The following is a 13,325-nucleotide window of genomic DNA, read 5'->3' as shown; positions in this document are numbered from 1 at the left end:
AACCCTTTCGTGTTGCAGAAGATGTTTTATTACCTTCATCTCCAGTTTTCTGGAGTCACACAAATCATGAGGTGTGTCGTGACTTGAGAATGATCTCGGGTTTGTTCTGATGGCTCACAGACTGGGAATAATAATGTGAGACCTTTATACAGCTTGTTTAACGTGGCAAATGTGAAGAAAACCAGCAGTGATCTAACCCTGACGTAAGTCATGCGCTGCCATGAGTTTGAGATGGTCAGAAGGGTTATTGAGATTTGATCATAACATGCGAGCGAGTAGATATTCACAGCCATTCGTTTAGAACAAGACACTACAGGCAAAACTATTGTTTTTTAATGCACTGGTGAATTTTGAAATTTTTGGACCATTTGGTTTTTTACAACGTGTTGTTTCAGACTAGAGTAAAGAGAAAATCCAAGACAAGCCTTTTAGTGTGTATTACATGATTTGCGTCTGTAGATTTCAAATCCAATCCACATCTTTAATGAGTGTGTTTATGCACTTCAGCACTTGTATTCACCTCTATATTCTGAATGTTTTTGCTGAGGGGTCTTTTGATATATCATTCACATGAGTTTTTACAACATTTCCTTCCTGAAAACATGGTGAAAATGTATGTTTTTTTCTGTCTGTTGACAGTATTTTCTGATTTATGAAGTAACCCAAAGTCCCCTCTGGAAAAACCTTCAATATGTCAACAAAAATCAAACGAGAATTATGAATCTGGCTTTATTCAGTACATTTGCATATTCAAAGATAACATTTCAGAAAACGTGTAATATAAAAAATGAAAAAAGCAATTCTTCATGTAGTCAGTCAACTAGCGAAGTATGGTGAGATCTACAAGTAATGTTTTTAACCCTGTTCACCTGTGCCGTCTAAAGTTGAGTCTCAGGGTGGAGTCCTGAGCGGTTTAGAGTTTGTGAATCGGTGGAAAGTCAGACGAATATCGAATGGAGCGTTGTCGATGAATCGGTCCGGTGTTTCTGTTGTGTCGTCGAGTGCTCTAGAGGAGAACAGGCGAGACGCCTCTAATCCAGACTTTCTTGAACTCTGCCAAACAGTTGTGTGTGTGTGTGTGTGTGTGTGTGTGTGTGTGTTTCCATAAGACCAGAGGGGAAAAAAAGCATTTGAGCGAGCAATGGCCTTCGGGGGTTGCACTGAATGAAATGCTTTTTTTTCCAATCCCCACCTCACTCAAGAAGCGTTCACTCGTTCGTTCGTTTGTTTGTTTTTTTCAGCTTTTATTTCTTCTCTCTCTTCTTTCTTTTCCCTTTTTACTTTGAGTTGATCTTTGACATCCGAGCGTGCCCCGGGATGTCTGTCACAAACTGCAGTCCAACCTTGTGACAATGCTTGCTTTTTTCCCGTGCCTTTTTATGACCTTCTTCTTTTTTCATTTCTTTCTTTTTTTTCTGTTCTTTCCTTCAAGGTCTGGCGCACCTGACGTTAAACAGCCAAGGTATGGTTCATTCCGTTTTCCATTCTTTTATTTAGTGAGGAAACAGATCTGTCCGTCTCTCCCCCTCCCTCCGTCTTTTGTCCCCAACCCTCCAAACACTGTCCCTCCTCCCCATCTTACTGTATTGGTGTATTTCCACGCTGTGCGTCCTGAAGACCGGCCTCTGACCTCTGACCTCCCGGACACAGGTAACGCTCTTCTGCTCTCGCTGCTGGGGTTGAAATGATGATGATGATGATGATAATGCTGTTGTCCAATGTCACAGACGAAGAGTGTGTTTGTGTTTAGAATGCACAGAGTCTCATTCTGTGGTCATTCTCATTGTTTGGCAATTACTCACGCTGTTAATTACGTTCAGTTGGTCTCAGATCTGCTGTATGCCGGTGTGACCCTCAGCGCCGACTGAATGAATCAATGCTTGTTTTAAAGTTTTTTCTGATGCAATGTGTCTGTTTTATATCACAGTTTTTTGACTGAACCAGCACTCAATACTACATTTTGACATTTTACGCTCAACTATCTGTTGAACTAAAATGATTTATGTAGTCGCCACACGTCAAACCTGTGTGACTAACTTCTGCAAAACACAAAAGATATTTGAAAAAAAGTTTCAGTGTTTTTGTCTGTACAATGGAAGTCAATGGAATACAAAGTTGTTTGGTTGCCAATGTTCTTAAAAATATCTTTTCTGAAAGTCACACATGTTTGAATGAGGACTAGTTAAAGCTCCATAATGTTGGTGTTTCTGTCATGTGGCTGCATCATACATGCACAGATAGTCCAGTTCAACAGCTCAGTGATCTTTGTTAATGAACTAATCTCACACTCCTGACGGTGTGTGTGTGTGTGTGTGTGTGTGTGTGTACCTGGTATTCATCACGTTGTGGGGACCAAATGTCCCCACAAGGATAGTTATACCAGTAGATTTTGACCTTGTGGGGACATTTCTTAGGTCCCCATGAGGAAACAGGCTTATAAATCATGCACAATGAGTTTTTTTGAGGAAGTAAAAGTGTGCACAATCTCCTGTGAGGGCTAGGTTTAGGTGTAGGGTAGGTGTAGGGCCATAGAAAATACGGTTTGTACAGTATGAAAACCATTATGCCTATGGAATGTCCCCATAAAACATGTAAACCCAACATGTGTGTGTGTGTGTGTGTGTTTTGAGTTGGTCAGTGAGTATAAAGAAGTAGTGAGATGTGTCCTCCACATTCCTGCTGTACTTTGATCTTCAGCTCTGTTTTGACAGGACTAGTTTTCCCTGGAGATTCATTTGTTTCACAGACATACTTTGTCATTTAATCCAGTCCGAATGCATTTCTCAGAGAGCTTGTAAAATTCAGAAAGGAAATCTCAAGTTTTTCTCCTCTGGGAAATCTAATCCGGATGGAAATGTCTGTGACTGCCATTTATTTATTTCCTTTCTTACAGGGATTCAACAGATGGGTTTTGACTTTTGTAACTAAAGCTACGTTTGTTGTTACGTGGTTATTGATTTAGACCAGATTTCTGGTGCTGCTGGCGTCCCATCTGACCTAAAACAGAAACGACACAAACAGAACACAGTAGTCACAGCGTCCCATACCATCATTATTATACACAAACCGCTGCTGTGTTTTCCTGAATATGTGTAGCGTTTTTATTGTTTTTTTTTTAATGCTTCAACTTATACAATGCCAAACATATCATACAAACAAAACATGCTTAAAGCTGCTAGTTTCGGTTTCACTTTAAATAAATTAATAAATAAATCTGTAATTTAGGCTTAATGTTTACATATTTCTAATAAATGCCATTATAATTTATGTATGTTTGTTTTATGCTTTTCATTACTAAGTGAGAAGATCAAAAATATTTTGTTTAATTTACCAACATTATTTTTAAATGTAATTTTTTTTTCCTCTCGTAGATCATATTGTCACATGCAACTTATTTTCCAGAAAATCTGCTGCATTGATTAAGCTGCTCCTGACATCACAGATCCTCTATGTTAATAAAAGTCCCTCCGGTGTCCTTTAGGAAACAAGCCGGTGTCGATGCAGCTCTCGATCTGCCGTTGCAGCCGTGTGTCTCCACATTGGACGTCTGGAGGAATAGTAACTGGCGCGTTAGTCCTGTTTACCCATGTCTGCCTGTCCTGTTTAAGGAGAGGATTGTTATTCCGGTCAGCGCTGCCCTACTGTATTCATATGCCACCGTCATCAGCTTGGCGATCTCACGCGTGTTCGGAGGGTCCGTCTGCACATATCTGCTCTGAAGACGGTCATTCATATTCATGACATCAGTTGGGCCTCATGAAGGCAGCGTCCGTGAGCTGTGATGTGTTTGCAGTCAGACGCATTAAACACAAGCGCATCTCCAAACATCCTGAGAGACGCCTCACACTGCCTCTGACGGTCCACACTTCACATCAGTACAGTGTGTGTGTGTGTGTGTGTGTGTGTGTGTGTGTGTGTGTGTGATTTGTGTTGTCAGTTTTCACAAGCTACCAGTAGCAGCATGACACACACACACACAAAACATTTATACAGGGTTTGAAATTAACAATTAATTATGTAACGCTGTCAAGTCACTAGCCAATTTGGTGGGTTAAATTTAGTATATGTTCACTCCTTCATTTATTGGGCAAGTTCATTCAAGCCAAATCTGCACAAGTTTAGCGCAAATACTGAACGCGTCAGACATCATGACATTATCGAGTCTATTGCAAAAACCAAACAAAACACTTCTACAAAAATGCACGTGAAATGACGTTAAACGCATATAGTTGATATCATACGAAGAGTGTCGTTTTTTTCATCAAAAATCAGCATGATTACAAATGTAATATTGGCTTTATACAACAGTTTAATAAACAATAAGAGACTTACATTTTACACAGTGTATTCTGTTTTTGCTCTATTTCGCCAACAAAAATCATTCCAAACACAGCCAGAGTACTGTTTTGTGTCTCTGAGCACCACAATGGTGTTTCGCTCCTGAATGAATCAACCGTTTAAATGATTCTGTTCAATCGCAATGACTCACTTATTAATAGTGACTTACTGCCGCCTAATGGCGGTTTGAATTTCACATTTAAAGTATCTTCTAAGTTCCCTTCCGGGAACCTCGAGCTGCGTCAGAAACTCTCTGGGGAACACCAATTGGCGAACCACGCTCTGAATATTGCATGTAACCAATCTTTCTTTTTGAGTGATAATGTCTGCTAGGGGCAAGAAAGATAAAGTGAGCGAAGGCGAATCACATTATAAGCGGTGTGTTCCTCCCTGCCAACGCTACATCACTGGCGGGGATACACACAGCTTATGTGTGGTTTGCCTGGGAGCGGAGCATGCTGAGTCGTCTCTCGAGGGAGCCGGCTGCCAGCATTGCAATCTTCTTCCTGTTCGCGTGCTTCGCTCCTGGAAGGCTCTTTTTGAGAAGGGGGCCTTCACTAGCGTTCCCCACGGTGCTGGCCCCGCTTCCACTGAGGCGGAGCGGCAGCTGCATTCGTGGGGTTCGCAGCTAGATCTGTTGGAGAGCATGGAGATGGGTAACCCCCTATCTCCTACCTCACCCGACAGATCGGCATCTCTCTTACTGGGTGCGGAAGCCCGCCCTGCGGAAACTAGCCACCCCACCCCACCCCACCCCCCCTCTTGGAGGTGGTAACTCGGTTGTGCGTCAGGGTCATTGAGGGTAGCCCCTCCCGGGGACGAGCAGGTCACACCGCAGTACACGGTGCCCGTCTCTCCTTGGAGCCCTCAGGAGATCTGTCAGCTACCCCTGCCAGTGTTACAGGGCACGGCAGTCTCCAGTGAGCTCGTGCCTCAAGATTGTTCTCTGCCCGGCAACGTAGTGGGTCTGAGGTGCTCGTCACCCCCACGGGGGTCTCAAATACAACCAGAGGCCAGCCTCGAGAGGCTGGTTCCCTTAGTAGAATTTGTAGCAGCGTGGAAACTACTGCCAAATGTGTCTACTTGGGTCCTGCACACTGTAGAGAAAGGTTATTATATCCAATTCGGCGCACAGCCGCCGCCTTTCGAGGGGGTCTTTTCCACTCTGGTGGTCCCCAAGCAGGCTCTGGTTATGGAGCAAGAAGTAGTCTCTCTTCTGAGGAAGGAGGCCATCGAGGTGGTCCCTCCTCAAGACAGGGAGTCAGGGTTCTACAGCCGCTACTTCATTGTTCCCAAGAAGGATGGAGGGCTGCAGCCTATTTTAGATCTCTGCCATCTGAACCGCTCAGTCAAGAGACTGAAGTTCAGAATGCTCACAGTCAGTCAAGTCGTGTCGCATATCAGGTCCGAGGACTGGTTCGTCACAATAGACTTGAAAGCCGCCTACTTTCACATCTCCATCCTTCCCCAACGCAGGAAGTTCCTGAGGTTCGCTTTCAGGGGCAAAGCTTACCAATATCGGGTGCTTCCCCTTGGCATAGCCCTCTCACCCCGTACATTTACAAAATGTGTGGATGCAGCTCTGGCTCCCTTGTGACTCCAGGGCATCCGCATACTCAACTACATCGACGACTGGTTGATTTTAGCCTGCTCAGAGAAGTTAGCGGTTCAACATCGAGATGTTGTTCTCGCTCATATGAAAAACCTGGGGTTGAGACTAAATGCCAAGAAAAGTGTGCAATCTCATTTACAGAGAACCACTTATCTAGGTGTAGTGTGGGATTCGACCGCGATGCAGACACGAATGTCACCCGCTCGGATTCAGTCGATTCTCACGGCAGTCAGAGGAGTCAAGCTAGGCCAGCCACTCACTGTGAAACAGTTTCAAATACTCTTGGGTCTGATGGCAGCAGCATCCAACGTAATACCTCTTGGACTACTGTACATCAGGCTCTTGCAGTGGTGGCTCAAAACCAAGGGTTTTTCTCCAAGGGAAAATCCATTTCGCACAATCAAGGTCACGCGGCACTGCCTTCGTGCATTAGAAATGTGGAAGAAACCTTGGTTCCTTTCTCAGGGGCTAGTGCTGGGAGCTCCTTGCCGCCGCGTAACGCTAGCGACAGATGCATCCCTCACTGGCTGGGGGGACGGTTGCTCAGCCCACGGTCTGTGGACAGGTCGCCATCTACTTTGGCACATCAACTGCCTAGAGATGCTGGCCATGTTTCAAGCTTTAAAACACTTTCTCCCAGACCTACGGAACCGTCATGTGCTAGTGCACACCGACAACACAGCGGTCGATTACTCAATCAACCACCAAGGGGGTCTGCGCTCACCTCCTCTGTTCAAACTGGCGTACCAGATCCTCTTATGGTGCCAAGGGAAAATCCGCTCACTAAAAGCAGCTCACATTCCTGGCCACCTCAATGTGGGAGCAGACATCCTGTCGAGGCAGGGGCCGAGGCCTGGGGAATGGATGCTTCACCCCGAGGTGGTGAAGCAGATCTGGAGTATTTTTGGCCGAGCCCAGGTGGACCTCTTTGCGCCCTTTATTAACTTTATGCCCTGAAGTGGAAACTTTTCAATTCATGGTGCAAAGATCACCAGCTGGACCCAGTGAACTGCCTGATTGGTACAGTTCTGGAGTTCCTGCAGGCCCGCTTCTCTGTAGGGCTAACCCATTCCACATTGAAGGTATACGTGGTGGCACTTTCGGCTTACCACGCCCCTCTGTGTGGACTCACTGTGGGTAAAGACCCTTTGGTAATACGTTTCCTCTGCGCTGCGCAGAGGTTGAGACCTTGAGAACATCCTCGGGTGCCTACATGGGACCTCGCTGTGATGCTTGAAGCCCTCTGTAGGCCTCCATTTGAACCTATAGAGGAAATTTCTGATCGCATGCTCATAATCAAGACTGTGCTGTCAGGCCCTGTCAGTGGCCCCATCTTATCTAGACTTTGTGCCCGGACTGGCCAAATCATTTTTATACCCCTGTGCGGGGTACGATCCTAAGGTCCCTTCATCTCCACCACAGCCTGTTGTACTCCAGGCTTTCTATCCTCCTCCATTTCTGGAGCCAGACCAGCAGAAGTAGAGCTGCCCTGTGGCGTAAGATGGAGCAACTGCTTGTTTGTTATGGCCCCCCTAAGAGGGGGTGCCCTGCTTCTAATCCAACTATCAGTAGATGGATCGTAGATGCCATTTCTACTGCTTATAAGTCCTCTGGCCTCCCTTCACCTTTGGGGGTCAAGGCCCATTCAACTCGAGGCATCGCTGCCTCTAAGGCCCTTCTGGCGGGTGTTCTAATTCAAGACATCTGCAACGCTGCGGGGTTGGTCCACACCCCTCACGTTCGTCAGGTTTTATGACCTTGACCTCAGAGCCACCCCTGGCTCTTCTGTCCTCTCGTCCTAGCCTCCCTAGGCAGAGACGCTCTATCTCTCTTGTTCTGGCAGTCTCCCCAGACAGAGATGTACTACCACTGTTGTCCTGGCAATTTCCCCAGGCAGAGACTTCTACTTTTTGTGTTCTGGCACGCTCCCCAGGCTCATCTTTCTCGCCCTTGTTCTAGCTGTTCCTAGGCAGGGACTTGGAATTCTGGAGGGGTGGGTATCTCGTTCCCCAGAGCGTTTCTGACGCAGCTCGAGGTTCCCGGAAGGGAACATCCCGGGTTAAGTATGTTCCCTGAGGGAACGAGAGCTGCGTCAAGGGCCACAATTCCGGCGTCCCTGGAGCGCTTGCTTCATTCCTAAAAAGCTGACGCTGGCTCCGTTGCACATGCTTTTATACTTCCTGGTCGCTTACGTCACCCGCCCATGATGTCACGCCTCCTTCGGATTGGTTACATGCAATATTCAGAGCGTGGTTCGCCAATGGCGTTCCCCAGAGCGTTTATTAGTATTCAACATCTTATGTTCAAAATATTAAGACATTATTTATGCATTTGTAACTGCAGGTTAAAGCATTCCATGTCCCTCTGGGCTTCATTAAACAGTGTGCAAATACATCTAAATGCCACTTCAAATGCAAAGATGAATTTTGTTGATACTGATTTCATTGTTTGGTAACAGTCTAAATATATTATTATTATAATTGACTGATTAAATGTAATAATTTGACTCAAAAGATGATGCACACTTTTAGAAAAAATCTATTTAAACTTATTAAAAAAGATTAATTTATATCACTGCAGTGAACTGGCCACAGAATATGAAGAATATCAAATAATTCAGGAGTCAGTTGTCCACTAACAATAACACATTCAGCATAATATTGTCTAATTATTGTTATCAATATCATTACCCATAAAATCCCAGATAATATTGAGATTTTTTTTTTTTTTTTTTTTTTTGTCAATATCACACACCCCTAGTGACACCAAATGATTTGCAATGCTCGATTTGTCATATCCACTGTAGACAGCGATATATCATATATACCAGAACACACACACTAGGGTAAGTGAGCGTGTGTGACGCGAGTCTGACGTCCTGCTGCATGTGATGCTGCTCACGCTCAGATCATCAGCACTGATTGTGTTTCCGTTTCTCTCCTGCAATTAAGGAAACATCTTCCTGTGAGAGATGCGTCTGAACATCAAACATTACTATGATGCTGCTGCTGCTGAGATCAGATCATAATAAATCTGCTCAACCACAAGTTTAGAGACTGATTGCAGGCTGATCAGGCTCTTGTTTTTTTTGTTTTTTTTAGCTGTTGTTATCAGCATCTGTGGTCACTTCTGGAAAATCCTTAGACTAGTCTTACAATCCAGTCACTATATTTTTTTATTTAAGACTGGTCATACATTAAGGCTGTGCACAACAAATCTGATTTTTTTACCTTACATCTGACACAGATAGGAATTTGTTCGCTTCCAAATGTGGTTTTAAATTTGATTCCCCTCAGAACTCTCAATGCACTGATTAAAATGATTTTGTGGTGAAGTAAATAATACAGAAAAATGTAATTTCTACATTAAATAATTGAGTAAATAATAATTGATAATTGAGTTCAGGCAAGAACAAAAAAAGAGTAAATTCAATATTAGTACTCAATTTAAGCTTGCAGAATTTAAAAATTTGAACTTATGAGTATATTTTACTTGGAATTGTTTGTTATTTTTACAAAGATTGTTTAAGTAAATATCAGTCATGATCCTGTTGTTCCCAGCTTGCACTTGGGCATGAATAATTAAAAAGGTTAAATTGCTGTTTTCGAAATGTATTTGCACTGTTTTTTGGTTGCTTTTGTTTTAGGTTAAGTAGCTTAAACATCCAGGCCTGGTTTCACAGACAGGGCTTAGACTAAACCAGGATTAGGCCATAGTTCAATTAGGACATTTAAATAATTTTTATAAAAATGCTTAGAAAAAAAAAACATTACTGGTGCAAATCTTGAGACAAAACAAAGGCACTGATATATTTTAAGATCAATCAGTGCAATTTTGTTTCAGTTGAAACAGCTCAGACTTACATTTTAGTCTAGGACTAGGCTTAAGCATTGTCTGTGAAACTGGGGGCCAGTGTTCATTTTCTACTCAAAATGATCCATCCAAAAACTATTCACTGATTATTACCGTCATTGTGTAAGTCTCTGTGTTCATTTGGTTAGTAACTACATTGAGTCAACATATAGAAATTACACATCAAACTCTAACTACATGTTAAATTTACTTATTTCCTTTGATGATTTTATGTTAATGGGTCATCGGATACAAAACTAACTTTTACATGTTGTTTGCACATTAATGTGTGTTGGTAGTTTGTGTACACAAGGAGCAGAGCGGGCCGGGGCGGGGCGAGCAGAGCTCAGTGGCATTTATAGGGGCCATGTCTTAAAATGAGTTGAGTTTTTGCATAGCTGATTTTGACAAGGTAAAACACTACTACTGAGAATTTTTAACCAAAGTATATTATAGACTTTTCATTAAGACCCTAAAGAATTATATGAACTTCCGATGACCTCTTTAACTTGGTTAGATTTTTATTAATTCTATACTTAAATTTTACTTAAAAAATGTGCATTCAGATACTTCACGTTTGCCCATAAAAAAATCATTTTAATGCTGGTGATATGCACTTTTTTATTGAGGTGAGAAGTTTTTCTATTATCATTATCTAACTTGTGCAACATTGACAAGCTGGTTTTCAACCTCTGCCCCGTGAATTTTATAAATACAAAAGCTTTCCTACTAAAAGCTGCATTATACAGTATATCTCAGCAATGAGATGATAACTTTACTGTTTTTCTAATTAAACCACCAACTTCACTATTAGGCCACTCGCTCATGCGTTCTCTCTCTCCCTCTCTCATGAATTAATTCAAATGTATTCAAATAAATATTATTTTACAGCACTTTGACTTTAAAATTCTGTAGATAAAATAACAAATGAATATTTTTCTCTTTATCCGTTCAGTCAGATTTTGTGCTGCAAAACATCCATGACAGCTATTGTACATGTTGGCAAATAATAATGGCCACTCAACGTGAATTATATACATCATGTTAATAGCAGAGCCATTCACAGGGGCATAGGTTGTGGTTTTCATAACAAATGTTATATGGAGTCATAAAAAGTCATCATTGGCCTGGTAATGATTAATAGGCTAGCCTTCTTACAAACAAATGCTACAATTAAGAGATATAGTACATTTTCTTAAGAACAAGTATAAGTCAGAATCGAGAGCCATGTGTAAAATGGGTTCTAATGATGAGTGATGGAAAATCCGGCCTTCATGTATTCCAAGCGATGGCGTAGATTAAATCATTAAGAGCCTGATGAACCGTTAAGGAGTAAGAAATAAACAATATCAATATAAGAACATGTTTAGTTGAATTGACTTTGCATGGCATGTTGAATTAGAACATTCTGTCAAACTATGACCTTTAAGTGCCTAAACAATGGGGTATTGGGTATTACCTTATTGCAGTTGTTAGCAACCAACTTTGCATGTGTGGATGATAGCAGAAATAACATTTTACAAAAATAAACATATAAGCAAACAAACAAATAAATAAACCTTATGAGGTAGCATGACCTGGTGCTCCACTAAAACACTTCACCCCCAATGGTCAAACCAAAACTACACCTAGACCATTACAAACCCAAGAGTCTACCATGTGCATAATAAAGCGATCACTGACAGTCATTTTGGAGGGGAATTAATGTAAACACAGATATCCGATACCAATCATGTCTAAAATGAATGTAAACAGTGGCCAAAAATATCAGATATGATCAAAAGATTGGATCTAAGACTAGCAGTGTAAAGGCAGCCTAAAACATCATCATTTGATGTCCAAAAGATGCAACACACATTATATCTACAGTTGAGCTAACATGTTAACTTGACATGGTCTAGCTACACTGATCACAGATTATTTCTACATGATGTTCAGATCAATCTGATATAAACCTGACCAGATCAATTCAACAGAGCAGCCAATCACACTAGAGCAGTGTTTCAGGGGTCAGGGGTCACTCAGGTCCTCAGCACAAATCAGAGGGGACTGGAAGATTGATTAAAATATATTCAAATATATAAAGTAATCAAATAAACAATTCAAATAAATTACATTTCATTAAAAAAATCAAGACTAATGTTTATTTTTTTCCTCTCTTGAAAAACTTGTTTTTATTGAAGAATCACAAAATGAATTGTGCTTAATTAAATATACAAACACATATTTATGTTAATAAAACGGTTTGAAAACAAGCAAAAATACTTTAATTAATATAATACTAGTGATCTTAAGTAATATGCTTTGAATAATGTGCTGGACAATGAGGGGCCTTTGAGTCAAAAATGTTGAACCTCTGGAATAAAGATGTGTGCACACACACACACACACACACACACACACACACACACACACACACACACACACACACACACACACACACACACACACACACACACACACATACACTCATTAGTCCCTACATCTTCACACAAGTATAACACAGTGTTAAATCACATTTCTCTTCCAGTGAAGAATCTGAGCTCAGATCAGTAAAAGTTCATATGGCGACTCTTAAACTCATGGAAATATTATCATAGATATTAGAGCCGGGTTTCCAAACCGCGGGTTTGTAATTTACTGTAAATTGAATAACTAATTAAAACAAATATAACTATTAAACAAATGGAACGTATCAAATCATGATTATCCAGTCAAAGGCTGTGATTTAATCATTAAATAAGTATATAGTCTGTTGCGCTATATGACAAAATAATCACTCCAGTTATTTGACCAAGTTGTGCAGCCCTACATATATTAGCAATTTAAAATGAAAACAATCACAGTAAAATACTAAAAAAAAGAGAGACTTTAATTGATATGTGTCCATTTGCCATCACCAGAGAACCCTGAACATGTGAATGTGTTGGTAACTTATTAAAAGATTAACTTAAAACCCCAGGGCCTTCAAGTAAATATTTTAGCTCAGAGGGGTTAAGCTAATTAAGACCCTGGAGAATACAGTGAGGATGGACAAATAATGATTCAGCTTCAGACATGGAGGAAACTCTTCACTGATGGCAGCAGGTCATGTGACGCCTTCTCGTCCTCTTAAAGGTGTGTGTGTGTGTGTGTGGGGGGGGGGGGGGGATGTGGGTGTGTGTGTGTGTGTGTGGGGATGTGGGTGCGTGTGTGTGTGTGTGTGTGTGTGTGTGTGTGTGTGTGTGTGTGTGTGTGTGGGGATGTGGGTGTGTGTGTGTGTGTGTGTGTGTGTGTGTGTGTGTGTGTGTGGGGATGTGGGTGTGTGTGTGTGTGTGTGTGTGTGTGGGGATGTGGGTGCGTGTGTGTGTGTGTGTGTGTGTGTGTGTGGGGATGTGGGTGTGTGTGTGCGTGGCTTCAGTGGAGATGACTCTGGCCTTCTGTGTTTCTCTGGCCTTTCTTCTGTCTGTTTTAATTGGTTTGATGTGCTCATGTCCTCTCAGTCTCGCTCGTATTGTTCGGATGTCTGTGTTTAATGGACTCC

The 13,325-nt window shown here is 41.9% G+C and overlaps 1 protein-coding gene across 7 annotated transcripts in view; it reads left to right on the top strand.

The window, feature by feature from the left end:
- The window catches only part of nrxn2b (neurexin 2b), a 537,859-nt gene that overhangs the window by 114,406 nt on the left and 410,128 nt on the right, over positions 1 to 13,325 (top strand). For 6 of the 7 annotated variants that reach the window (XM_073836530.1, XM_073836529.1, XM_073836525.1 and 3 more), the window contains exon 4: positions 1,433 to 1,462. The exons of the other annotated variant lie outside the window; for it this stretch is intronic. In XM_073836530.1, the coding sequence (XP_073692631.1) occupies positions 1,433 to 1,462 (30 nt within the window). The remainder of the gene's footprint in view (positions 1 to 1,432; positions 1,463 to 13,325) is intronic. 7 annotated transcript variants of the gene reach the window in all.

Source organism: Garra rufa, chromosome 3 (genome assembly GCF_049309525.1).
Source record: "Garra rufa chromosome 3, GarRuf1.0, whole genome shotgun sequence".
Lineage (NCBI taxonomy): Eukaryota > Metazoa > Chordata > Actinopteri > Cypriniformes > Cyprinidae > Garra > Garra rufa.
The sequence above is the reverse complement of the archived record's forward strand: the minus strand, read 5'-3'. Positions and strand labels throughout refer to the sequence as shown.